Here is a 13377-nt window from a genome sequence, read left to right on the forward strand (position 1 = left end):
TTCAATACGGGGCTCTTTCGTATTCTTTGCATATTTTCGACAGAGGTGTTTTCGTCACAGGGCCATTATCGATGAATTTTTCCAGTTTGTGTGCATTTTCATCGTATCGGTTTATTCCTTCGCTGTATTCGGTATTATTCGAGTTTTATGTATTTACTTCAAGGAGCAGAAACAGTACTGATGGATTGTTTTTCTCCTCGCTTGCCTCTTAAAACTGATGAAAATCTTCTCGCCGAATGACTTTTTTGTAAAACTAAATTTATAGTGAATTGTCAGAAATCGACACGGATAATTCAAGCCTGAAAAATAAACTCAAGCTTCTAACATTTCCTGTCCCTCCCCCGTTTCCTTTATGGGATCTAAGGACAAAGGTATCGTTTATTGCAATCTTTCAGTATGGACGACCACTGGAATGCTTCAGTGGCCTCAGTGCCCTCCGCTTGCGTGATTCATTAACGTTTAGTAAGAGATGTTTTCTTTCCTGTTCGTGAGGCCAATACCAGAGGAACTTGTAATAGGACTTAGTATTCAACACAAGTAATTGTTTCAGCGTAATGCTGTTCAATTTACAAGGAATTAAGCAAAAGGTTTGTTGAGTATAGTTCAAATGCTTATACTGGAAGTTCTATCTACAATTATAAGTTTAGAACAGACAACTGCACTGGTATCGCTCTGATTTCAAAAGAGACTTAATATTTGTGCTGTTTTGTATTTTGAAATGCCGCGAATTGTTTTCGGAAACAAAGATACAGACACCAAACCGCTCGATATACTTTCTTATCTCAAGAACGTCGACTCTGAGCACGACGATATTGGCTGTATCGAGAAAAATTTGCGCGTGATCGAACAATTTGAAGTTAAGTGAGGGGTCAACTAAGATTACAACTGAGCTTTGAAGCGGAAATTTTTAAGACCACAAAGTTAAGGAAATATTTTCAATTAACGTGTTGCCACCGCAACAAGCGACGAGTTAACACATTTCATAACTATTTGACTTAAATTTCGTCACAGAATTTCCGCTATAGCTGACAAAACTCAAGATAGGTGGTTTTGTGTGACTAAAGCCAGGCCATTTAGGGGTAATTAATCACGCACACTGAGTTTGAGGGAATCGTTTAAAATTACGTGCCTTCTGCTGAATGACGTCAAAGAGATATTATTAAAGTTCTTCGCGCTCAGAGCGTATATAAAGGAACCTTCAGCTCTTCAAGTTCACAATCGATGCATCCATAGATTGGAAAAACAGTAAGGTACGCTTGGATTAAAGTAAAAAAGTGAGCTAAGGTAACGAAATATGCTAACTTGTTGGCTATTTAGTGTAAAGTTTAATTTTAAAAGAATTGAGTCGTCTTTGTCCGGGGATGAAATTTTGATATCTATTTATGAGCCCAACCTTTTAGCGTAAAGTTATGTCGGAATATTGAAACAATAGTAAAACTATTGATCAAGTCTTCGTAACGATTGCAATGAGAATTTTATACAAAGGTAGTAACGAAAGGCGAAGTCAGTAACGTAAAAAATGGTTTTGAAAGAAGCCTCCAGGAAGGTGTTAATTGGGTACGTAGATTTGATAAGTTTGAAGACTGTTATCTTTGAGCAGTATCTTTTAGACAGAATTTCATGGTTGTTAGGCTGCTGATGTAAACAGTTAAAGTCAGGGACGTGGAAGTTTTCAAACTGGCGATTGATGAGTCATATCCGCTTTGCTCCACCTAACAGTGTGAGCGTTACGCGTGGGCGGATTTTCCACGTTAAAAACGAACAAGTTTACGTGATCCACGCGAGATTTTCTTTTCTGTATCGTTTTCTGCGATTGAAACGTAGAAATTTTTGTAGACTCAAACTATAAAGTGCTTATTGGAACATTTTTTGACTTTCAGCGTAAAAAAATGATTCTCAAGAATGAAATACAGGGTAATAAAGTGCAAGAAACTGCAGCGTTAGTTCAAAGTTTGCAGGTAAATTGATTTGATTATGTACAACGTGTCATGGGAAATGTCATGGGAAATGATGTCAGTGGATTACAATTACAATTACTTTTTTCAAAGGTTACTTATGGTTTTGTTCTTGACTTGTTTTGTTTTTTGTATTTTTTTGTGATAGTATTTTAGAGCAGATTCCGTGACTGGTATTGTTTTGCAAGGCTACTGCGTAAATTCACCTTTGAAAACAAAATGCATTGATTTTTGCCCACTTTAAAATAGGTCTTGTGTGCATTGTAATTACTGAAGAATGTGCCCACCAAGAAAAAGAGTGCAGATCGTTTGAACTCTTAACCTACTTAGAATTGGAGAAATGAAGACAGGTTATTTTTCAAAGCAACAGACTCACTAAATTTTTATTCATTTCATTAGGCCTCTCCAAGATCATGTATAGCAGTGAAAGTCGATGTTTTAAGAGCCAGAAACGTAACTCAAGGATGGTACGACTGGAGTGAGTATAACTTTACTCATTAAAACACAGCTCTACAGCAAAAATATCACGAAAGACAGACAAAAAACTAAACTAAAAACAAAAAAGGAGTGTTAACAAAATAGTTATTGGTCTTCTTTGTAAGTTCTCTTTTTTGAGATATTTTTATCAAGTTTATGCAAACGGCAATCGGCACTGGGCTTATGAGCCTGTGCAAACCTAAGTGTATTTATGTTACCTCGCTGGTTATACCTGCTAATTTTTTTTCGTTTTATTTACTTATCGCTCTTTTTTTTTGCTTTGCCTTACAGTCGATACACCAGATCCGTATTTGATGATGAGAATCCCTTCGTCAGCTGAAATTGTCAAACGAACAAAATGCGTTTCAAACAACAAGAACCCCGAGTGGAAAGACGAACCATTTGTCTTTCATATTGATCCTGAAGAAAACAATGTTCTAGGTTTGTGAATAGAATAAATAGATAGATAAATAGATTAATATAAGTATTTAACTTGACAATCAAAAGAAAATTATTGTCAATGGCTCTTCTTGTGTTCCGTTGCAAAAGTGTCATCATTTTTCTTGGCCCAATTACTCCTTCACCGACAGGTTTCTGATTCCAACTCGACCTTAAACTAAACTGCTCTGTAGCATTCTATTTTTTTTTTCTTCATTTCAGAGCTTACCTTATGGGATGAAGATTACAATGCTGATGATCAAATAGGTAGTGCAGTCTGCTTGCCGCTTAATAGTTTACAGCTGGGAAAACCGGAGCGAAGAACTCTAAAATTTGGAGAGGTACGAATTTGTTTAAACTGAATCTATTTCACCATGGAGAATTTGTAGCAGACTCTGTTCTAATGTAAAAGTTACCTTCTTAATCGACATTTGAAGACACGTCAAGAGCTTTGAACGTTTTCTTCATCAAATAATATTTCCGCATATTTTCGTCTTTGTAGTATTCTGAAGTCGACATTATCCTGGAGGCATCCACAGTGTAAGTATTTAAAATCTACGGTTACGAGTCAGAATTTATTTTGTAGTTCACCCGCGCCTCATTTAATCAGTCACACACTTACCTTTTTCTTATAAAGACTCTTTCCTAATAATTTCGTTTCGTTTCGTTTCAGATTTGGAGAGTATGCTGATCTTCGTTACAGTTCAGAACTTTGCGATGAAGAGAAAGAATTCAGAGAAAAGAGAAAAGCTATCGTATTTGAGGCCATGAAAAGATTGTTGGGGGAACAAGGGCCACAAAACATGGATGAGGTAGGAGAAAAACTGAGTTATTAACAATCATTTTTTATGTATAAAGAAAATTAGTAGCCATATTACCGGGTGTGCGTGAAAATGGGAGAATAATATGACTTCAACAGGAGATATAATTATCATTTTGCCTGATGATATTTCCCCATCCAACCGGAAGTAGCTGTACACATCCAAATTAAAAGTGGCGTTATAAGAAAGTATTGCAGTCATTACCTTTGCTAATTCACTAGAAATGTCACCATATTTTGGCCAAAATTAGGAAACTGTAGAGGGTTTCCTTGTTCTGATCATCTCAATTCCTTACCAGGTTCCTACAATAGCCGTCCTTGGCTCAGGGGGTGGTTTCCGAGCCACGACAGGCTTCAGCGCGGCTTGTCGCGCCCTTGATGAAATGGATCTTTTAGATTCCATCACTTATTTAACCGGTTTATCCGGTTCAGCTTGGTAAGTAAGCGAAGTTTTCCATTCAAATCATAAGAAATATTTGAAAGATCTAATTAAAATTTTTTTCCCCGAATTTCCAGGGGTTTATCGTTGTTATACTCTCAAACAGCGGGAGAGAAAATTGACTCCATGGAGACCCAGAAGAATGTCAGAGAACAACTACAGTGGGGACCCATGTGGTTACTTACTCCCCGGAGGGTGATGCAATATGTAAGAGATATCACCGAAAAATGGAAGAAAGGACAGCCTGTTAGTCTGACAGACTTTTATGGCCATTGTGTCGGAGAAAGCCTTTTAGGACCTGTAAGTTCAAATTGAGCAACGGTTACTTAATTGATTGTGTGTTGTGTTTGAGCAGTTCTTCTTGAAGGGTAGATGATCTACTCGATGGGTTTGAAAAGCAAACGGGAACCCGAAAAAAGAACAAATTTTATCACGTTAAGAGCTACGATTAACTTTAACATTAAGAGCTATGATTAACTTTTTGGAAAGCGTTTGTCGAAGTTAAATTGTCTTAAATGGCACTTCCACTTGTTATTTCCATTGATGATATGGTAACCTTCACTTCCTTTCTATTTTAAGATGCGTCTTTATCTGTGATATTCAAGTAAATATATTTGTTTAATTGTTCCACAGAAAAAGAACTCTGTAAAACTAAGTGATCAACAAGAGAAGGTTGCAAATGGAGCAGTCCCCATGCCAATATACACTGCTCTTAACTCGAAAAGAGATGTATCAGCACAGTCATATGCAGGTGTGATATTTTACCATGAAATAAGACATTTATCAACCTCGGATGTACTCTAGATCTTTTTTTTTTAAGTTTTTGTTTCTTTTTGCTTAGAATGGGTGGAGTTTACCCCTTACGAGATTGGAATGGACAAGTATGGCACCTTTATGAAGACAGAACTTTTTGGAAGTAAATTCTTTTGTGGGAAACTCATCGAGAAGTTCCCTGAATCTCCACTTTATTATTTGCAAGGTATGGCGGGTGGGGGAACACATTCTCTGACAGTTTTTGGGTTAAAAGTTAACTCAGCATTTCGTGAACCGGTCATTGATTGACAATCATGCCAATCACAAAAGGCCACACCCTACAAAGACCTCACATAGACAGCATGTTACTGTGTTGTCCGCGGAATGTAAAACACAATGCGCGAGGCGTAAGTTCGGAGAGAAATAAGTCAGAAGATGGAGTGAAACAAGGAAATGAAGCTCTAAGTGTATTTATTGATTTCAACATGCAGTGATTTTATTTAAAGTTGTTTATTGTGTTTAGGAATCTGGGGAAGTTTTTACGCAATCCTGCTGCAGAGAGTTCTGAACCAAGAAAAGCAGATAAATACGGAACAAGATAACGAGAAACATCTATTAGGTAAATTATGGATGACTGACTTCATGGCCCTCAAAAGAATACCACTTAACCGCCTCTTATCCAGTTTTACGCTTTACCATTGCGGTGGACTGCACAATGTGTTTTGTGAATACTTATCCTCTTGATAGCGATTTATCCATTGGATAGCGTTATCCACTCTTTGAATAGCTGAACCCAGGCATGTATAAAATCAAGTAGCATTTTTTAAGTCTTTTTTAGAGTAAGAAAAGGTTAGCTACAGGGAGTGATATCCGTACGGAGAGTAACACTTTGTTTGTTTTTGACAGAGCGACAGTTTCTTTCTGAAAAGAACAACAAAAACGATGATGATGATGACGATAATGATGATGATGTCGATAAAGGCGTCGGTGACGTTGGCGGGAAAAGAAACAAAATTGATGTTGGAAGTTCTCTGATTGCCAAACTACAAAAAGACGTTGAAGCAGATGAAGAACTCCACAAGTTGGAAGGCAAAGCGACAAAAAACCAGAAAAAGGAGAAGAAAGAGTTCCGTAGAAAAGTGATAGATTATGTACTTGAGAAGTTACCAGGTCTCCAAACTCGGTCAAAAAGAGCAGGGCTGGTCCATAACTTTCTTCGAGGCCTGGGGCTTAATGGAGCTAAAGGTATTTATCTGTACTGTAAAAAGCTTTATCATTATTATGGTTAATCAATTAATTTAGGTTGATCAATTAAAATGAAAAGAAAAGTAGAACGCTGAGAAACGCAGAAACGCTCATATCAACCGCACTTTTCATGCAATGAAATGCATACTACCCGTACTTCAGTTGTGCTTCAAACGAAATGAGACACATTTTGATTTCTCATATGCGCAACTGTTGTCTGTAGAAAAGCTATTGTTGTCTATTTCTTGGAAGCTTGGTTTCAGTGCGCATTTCCAATGTTGAACTTGTAATGTTCTATGACCGCTTTGACCTGGTGAAAAAAACTTCATTTTAGTCCTTAGTTTTGTTAAGTTTCTAAGAAAAGACCAACACAAATGCGTTTGTTTTTCCAGAGTACACAGACGGAGCAGCAACACAGTGTCTCTTTGGAAAAGATAACTTGAAGAGAAAACGAATGGAACTCATCGATGCAGGACTGATGTTTAATTCACCCTACCCACCCCTTCTGAGGAAACAGAGGTCCGTTGATCTTATTCTGTCATTTGATTTCAGCGCCAGAGAGTCTGACGAGGAAAGGCCATTTAAGGTAAAAAAAAAAAGTCTCTCTTTGTACTTAAGGTGCGTGTGTCCAGTCATAGATATTGGCCATCTCATCTGAGATCGTCATATTACCGATTAAGAACTGCATTCTCAGTGCATACTGTTCGAACTTGCCTGTCATTAGAAAATCTGTTTTGAATCGTAGTTGCAAACCTCTTAGCTTAGTTAAAAATGTGTCCTGCTTCTTACTTGGCCAAAAGACGAATATCTTATGCGTATGGCTTTTGTTGCTCACTTGAATTTCTACTAAATTTAAGCATTTCCTTCATTTCCTCAGAATATCAAATTAGCGGAAGACTGGGCTAAACGAAACGGGCTCCTTTTCCCGCCAATTGACGCAGACGAACAGTTTGACAGAGACGGATGGAAGGAATGTTACGTGTTCAAAGATCCTACAAACCCCGAGTGTCCAATTATACTTCACTTTGTCCTTGTAAACAAGACTTACAGAGACTTTGTGAGACCAGGTCAGAAACTCAAATTAGCCGTTACTAGGTCACTTTTTTTCCCGTGCTGAAGGCAGTTTGCTTGATTTTACTTTGCGCCTTCATCGGCTTCCTTTAATGATTTTCTCCGCCTTCTGATTGGTCATTGTGATAACTTTGGTTTTGGTCTTACAACTCTCAATAAAAATGCGCTCTAGAATTTGATGAGTAGGGGTAAATCTTCCTGAGATACAGAAGGCTCCGGAATTTCTTAGAAAAAATAGGCCCTCAGTACATCTCTACTTATTTAACTTTATTAGTGTAATTACAACGAAATGATATTTTTTATTTTGAAGAAAAAAACCCTCAATATCATTTTATTATAATCTCCTTTCAAAGGAGTCCCTCGAACTACTAAGGAGGAACAGAAAGCTGGTGATTTTCCAATATTCAACGATCCCAACAAACGGTTCAGTACCTTTAACTTAAAGTATTCGCACGACATCTTTGATCGGCTCAGTGGCTTAGTTGAGTTTAACACGGCAATCAACGAACAGCTTATAAAGGATGCCATGGTGGAATGTGTGCAGAGAAAACAAACACTCATCCAGTGACCTACCGAAGTCTCAATGGATCCCAGATGTCTTGAGTGCGGTGCAAAGTCCCGGATACTCATGACGAATTGGAGAGGAATGGGGATTACATACCAGAATTTTTTCTGCGTAGAGTCTTTCGTTATTTTTTTACATTTCATTGTCTGCAAAGAGTGGTGACCCATCGTGGAGATTTTAACTATGTGTACTTAATGCAATCAGAGAGAGGCACGATCTGCGTTGCTTGCAGATTTTACATGGGAAATAAGATGTAAGGAAGAAATTGAAAATGTCTAGCAACATTTACAGTTCTTTAGAAAAAAAAAGAGAAACTAAGTTTTCATACATTTGATTTTACAACGGATAACTCACTCAATTAACATGCGTTCACTAGTTAAAGTTTGTAATCAAGAAATTTTGTCCGAGTTCAAGACACAAACTACTGTGAACGTCGAAAAATTCTTTTTAAAATGGACAGATTCATTTTCGCTTAAATATAAATCAAGTTTAACAATTAATTTATTACGTTTTCTATTAATATGTACGATAAGAAAGATTTGATGAATTTTTAATTATTATAAAGAATTTATTTGAAATATGACGTAATATATATATATATATAGATATATATATATATATAGATATATATATATTTAAATGTATTATTTATTTGAAGTAGCGTTAGCGAATGTAAATAAAAGACTTTAAAACCGTGATAATTCTCGACTTAATTATAACCTTACACAATAGTCATAATCAGCAGCTTATGGCCCAGTTCCAGGTTATATGCTGCGGTGTAATTAAGAATTTGCTCATGCTTAGCGTGGGTATATCGAGTTAGGGATGCACGCGGGAAGTTTGGAGGGCACGAAAAATGCGTAAATTCTAGCTTTTTGAGTGCCCTCCTAACTTCCCAAGTGCATCCATAACTCGAAATACGCACAGCTAAAAGCATGAGCGAATTCTTTTATAACAGAGCGACAACAAGGATCTGCGCGAAGAAGCCTTTTATTGTGATAGAGTGCAAAATTCTCACCCCCCCCCCCCACCCAAAAAAAAAGAAAAAAAGGTAAACAAACGTCCCTATTGGCTGGTCAAAAACACGCTACATTTTATACTTTGGTTTAAGTGACAACATTTGATCTCAAAATTTAAGCTTAAAATTTACGGGGAAAATGGAGAAGATCAAAGCCAAATGAACTCAAGTGTCACTAAAAAGTGTTTTAAAAGTCAAAGACCCGCATTTGCTGCAGCTGGTCTTCCGACAAATTTAATTGCGAATCGTGCAACTTACGAGTTTTTTTCGGCTTTATTTTTGTTGCTTGTTGAATCAGGAGCTAAAAGGTCGATGCCGATAGAAAAATTGGGCAGTTCTTCGCCGGTTTTTCGTAAAGAAGGAAAACTGCACTGCAGCTAAACAGGACGGAAACTCTGAAGCCAGGTTAAAAAAAATGCTCGCGTTATCTTATTTACGTACAGGCGTGCGTAAATAAAGGTTTTGTTCGTAGCGGCTCAATCAGACTTATATGGGGCAAGCACGCACGCTATGTTATAATATATCATTTCATCTCTCGTTTAGTACGTGCGCCATGATTGGTCGATTTAACGTGCCTTATTTCACATTACGGCCCGCTTAATTTTTAAGTTTGATTGAATTGAACCCCCCATTCCCTCACCTATTTGAACGCAGAGACATAATAAATATCTTATTCACCTCATTTTCAAGATCCGTACAGTAAGGTACGAAACCTCGTTTTTTCGGATTTATGGCCCGCGCTTCTCGCTTGGGCCATAATTACGAGGGGAAAAACTGGTCCGCAACTCAAGTACGGACCTCAAACTCGGTTAAGATGTATTTCATGCGCTTCACCATTCGCTTATGTTTCTCTTGGGATTCTGACATTAGGAAGTGTTTCTCCACTAATTTTTTTTCAAGTTAGTTTTTCTTTATGAGCGTCGTTGGGGTCTTTTTTTTTAATTTGCTTCGGAAAGACCATAAAGTTGATAAGTGATGTATGTGAAATTATGTGCTTACTATCGAAGCAACATGACATTTTACAATAACACTTGCATTTTAAATACCAAAACAAACTTTTGTCAAATCAAAAGTTCATTGTTTTGATCAGCTGATTGGCTGAAATAAGTGATTTTCGGCTGAGTAGCCAAAATTAATGTTCTGTTTTACCTGAATGTTAAGAGATTTGTTTTCTCGTTTGATAAGTTTTATACAAGAAGTTAATGACTATTTCAAATCCGGGGACTCTCGCCCCGTCATCAAGTAACATCAGATATGTAGGGTGTTTACACCCAAAAGTCACGTCAAAGGGAGGTTTCATTCTGATATGAGTGCCTGAAAAATGGCAGTTGTAATAATATTGACATGTAGATTGGCATGTAAATCGGGTGACCTGTAAACTGACGAAACAGCTCGTGTTCGGTGAACTATACTGAACATTTCGTATTCGTTTGAAGTAGTTTCCGTTCAAGGCAACATCTCACTGTTTTCTCTCCTCCGGGCATCATGTTTGCTTGCTGTCTTTTCATGGCGGTGTTTATCTTCACAACGGCTCCTCTATTTTCTCTAGGAAACAACGTTTCAACGGGAATTGGATTTAGTGAAATATTCCAGAATGCTCCTCATAGCCATTCCCAAAGCAAAAAGATTTTGACTTCAATGGATGTACCTGCAGCTTTGATGAGGTTGTACCGCAAGTATGCCAAACAAAATCAGCATGTTGGAAGAAATTCCGAGAGGCCTGATACATTCTATTGTTACGTCGGGAAAGGTAAGTGTTTGTAATCTAATTTCAAATAGTCAGTTTAACATACGTTCAACGTAATTAGCATGTTAAGTAAAGCTTCTCTTGCGTTTAGAATCCGAAAAAAACCTTGGGTAAGATGATAAAATTTTAGCAGTCTTCCAGTTTGACCATCCAAATCCAACTTTGCTTTAAAATTTAGGTTCGAGAAATAAACTGAACGACGTTTGAAGCCGCCTCCACTTCCTTGTTTCTCTCTTCTGTTTTCTCCCATATCACGAATTCGATTTATATGCCATCGGAATTCGCGTTGGTTAGAAGGAAAAGGAATTCTATATTAACTGTACTCAGAGAAGTTTACGACACACATTTCTTCTCTACGTCGTTCGATGAAACTTGCACTACGGAAGCGCGGACAATACCTTGAAGAATAATAATTACATAACAGCTAAACTCGTTCTTGAAGTTTTTCAGTGTCATATGTCTTCTTCGTAACACTGTTAGTGAGTGTAAGTCGTCACCTTGCACACTGGTGTCTCGTGAAGACTGTTACAAAGATTTTGTTCAATACTTTAGCGTTGGGTGAGAGTCCCAGATCCGCAAAGAAAGAGCTCGCCTAAGCTCGCCCAGAGTACCCTCCTCTTTCCGTTCATTTCGCTTTAACACTTTAACACTTTTATAGTTTATTAGGACTTAAGTTTGGCGTAGCAGTTTTCAGCTCTCGAGTAAAGCACGTTCCTATGCTCGCATCGCACTTGGAGTATCTGGTCTCGATACTCGCCTAAAACTAAACAATTGTTGCCCCTCGTTAGTTACCTTATTTCAGAGACATAAACATTATCCCACGAGTAAATAAGAAATACTAATCCCACGAAATCAGATCCTACTAAAAAAGCAGCAGATCACCTCAGTGTTTTCAGTCACGAACTAATTTTCGCGCATCGTTCAGCATTTAAAATGGACGTCGAGTAGTCCTTGATTCGTTGCGTAATTCGTCGCGCAAAGGAACTGAAATTGATAAAAAATTATGATTCCGACGCGCCGTGAACTATGGAGTAATTTTTGCGCCGATTCCCATTGATAATGCAATGGATGACGATAGGAAGGAAGAACTAATAGTTGTCACCATTTATAGAAACAAAAATTAAACACCGGAGCACAAAGTACCTCGTCTATTTTTGAAGAAAGAATTAGCTCGCAAAAGGTCAGCATGAGGGGAATTTAACTCTGACCCTCCCGTATCTAAAAAAAAGGAAGAAGAAAAAAAAACGGAACTACGGTGTAGAGTAACACGCCTTTTTTGAGTACTTTGTTCTAGTAATATTTTCGAAGCAATCAGTTTAATTAACCTTATTGTTTACGAAAGTGCCTATTAATCAAACCTATAGTCCGATCCTCAGTCAGTCAGTGATACAGCCTATATCTTTGCTTTTATCGCCGCCAAAAAAAGATTCACTGATCTCTATCCAGTTCCTGTTTTCGTCTAGCTGGGCTCAACTTTCTTCACAATTTCCGGTTTGGAAAATTTTTACGATAATATCACATGCCATCGTGTAAGGTTCGTGTTCGTTGCGTGTCATTCTGTTTCATTGCTTAGGCTACTGCCACGAAACATCATTACCCAGACTTCCGGAATAGACCCGAAAGGGTACAAAAAGCTATTAACCCATTTATTTTTGGAAATACACGCAACACCTTCCAAATGGAACGTTTCAACTGGAATCTTAAGTTCCGTCCAAGCAGCTGAACAGAAGGCAGGTGTTAAAAGGATTTAAGGAATACGCCGGAAATATTTTGCCCTTACTCTCTGACTCCGGCGCAAGGTTTATTTAATGTTGGAAAAACACAGTTTCGTGACCGACCTCACTGTGATGTTTTTTGTAAAAGTGAGAGGTCAGTGTAATGCACGGGAATTGAGTCTGGGAACAAACGTACAGCGGCATTTCGCATAAGTATTCAAAATGGCGGGTGAGAAAGTCGAAACGAAAACATTGATAAAGATGCCACAAATATAGACGTGAAAGACTAGGTTTGATTGAAGTTTTAATTGTAACGCGTAAAAGATAAATTTAACCCTCATTGGAAATCAGTGAGTCCTCAGTCCAAAAATATTAGTTTTTTTCAGTTTTGTCCGTGATATGCGCTATCAAATTGTTATCTAAGAAAGTTTAAAAAAGTGTATCACTAACGTGACCAACTAATTAACTTCAGATGAAGATGTTTCAAATTATTTAGGAGAATCTTCTTCAGCGTCAAACGAATTTTTTATTCAGTTTCCAATGTCTCCTTAAAACTTCTTTTAATTTTTGTACGCAGGCCTCCCTGGAAACAAAGGAATTATCTTCAATCTGAGTTCCTCTCAAATTCATACCAACAAAATAGTTCAATCAGCCGAGATTCTAGTGACAGTTGAACTACGCATTGGTCCTATCCCACCCCTCTTCTGGAGTGGTCACCTTATTCTGTTCGATCAGTTTGACTGCAAACCTGTGTATTCAGTCAAGATTCAGGGGGGAGGTTTGAAGTCTATTTCGTTCCCTGCCCACTCCTTGGTGAAGCGATGGATTAGCTCCCCTCATCTGAATCATGGAGTCTACATCAGTTTGCAGGGAGACCAAGCTATGGATGAAGCTTCCTTCGGAGTGATATTTAATGATACTAGTGCAGGAGAGTATGGTAGACCACTGTTACTGGTGCGAACACAGTCCAAGACAGAAGAAGAGGACACTTCATTTTCTCAGAAACGGTTGTTAACATTTGCTAAATTTATCGTTGTGACTTCTATTTTATTCCCATATTTCCCATAGAATGGCCGTCTAGAAAGGGGGAGAGGGGGTGGGTATGGCTGGAACTCTGAGATACTCAGGTAATAC

At 37.9% G+C, this 13377-nt stretch overlaps 2 protein-coding genes across 4 annotated transcripts in view; both read left to right on the forward strand.

Annotated features, from left to right (window-relative positions):
* The first annotated feature begins 367 nt into the window (after window positions 1-367).
* Window positions 368-8341, forward strand: LOC113676699 (cytosolic phospholipase A2). Of its 2 annotated transcripts, none has more exons than XM_089189166.1 (16): window positions 368-587; window positions 1881-1958; window positions 2355-2433; window positions 2724-2873; window positions 3093-3211; window positions 3373-3410; window positions 3544-3682; window positions 3990-4126; window positions 4207-4429; window positions 4763-4880; window positions 4971-5108; window positions 5406-5501; window positions 5789-6127; window positions 6520-6713; window positions 7005-7194; window positions 7552-8341. In XM_089189166.1, exons 1-16 carry the CDS (start codon window positions 555-557, stop codon window positions 7764-7766), a joined length of 2286 nt encoding a protein of 761 aa, XP_089045292.1. In that variant the 5' UTR covers window positions 368-554; the 3' UTR covers window positions 7767-8341. The 2 variants fall into 2 exon arrangements, with proteins under 2 accessions (XP_089045292.1, XP_089045293.1); XM_089189167.1 differs by lacking the exon at window positions 368-587 and adding an exon at window positions 1199-1277 and having other exon boundaries at window positions 1879-1958.
* A 788-nt stretch (window positions 8342-9129) lies between these two features.
* Window positions 9130-13377, forward strand: part of LOC113676695 (protein decapentaplegic) — a 7374-nt gene continuing 3126 nt past the window's right edge. The window contains exons 1-3 of one of the 2 annotated variants that reach the window (XM_089189168.1): window positions 9130-9186; window positions 10331-10531; window positions 12821-13250. In XM_089189168.1, the coding sequence (XP_089045294.1) occupies window positions 10420-10531; window positions 12821-13250 (542 nt within the window). In that variant the 5' untranslated portion in view covers window positions 9130-9186; window positions 10331-10419. Of the gene's footprint in view, window positions 9187-10080; window positions 10532-12820; window positions 13251-13377 lie in introns of those variants that run through there. The other variant, XM_027193383.2, reaches the window with a different exon arrangement.

This window comes from Pocillopora damicornis, chromosome 12 (assembly GCF_964200805.1).
Source record: "Pocillopora damicornis chromosome 12, jaPocDami1.2, whole genome shotgun sequence".
NCBI classification, from domain to species: Eukaryota; Metazoa; Cnidaria; class Anthozoa; order Scleractinia; family Pocilloporidae; genus Pocillopora; species Pocillopora damicornis.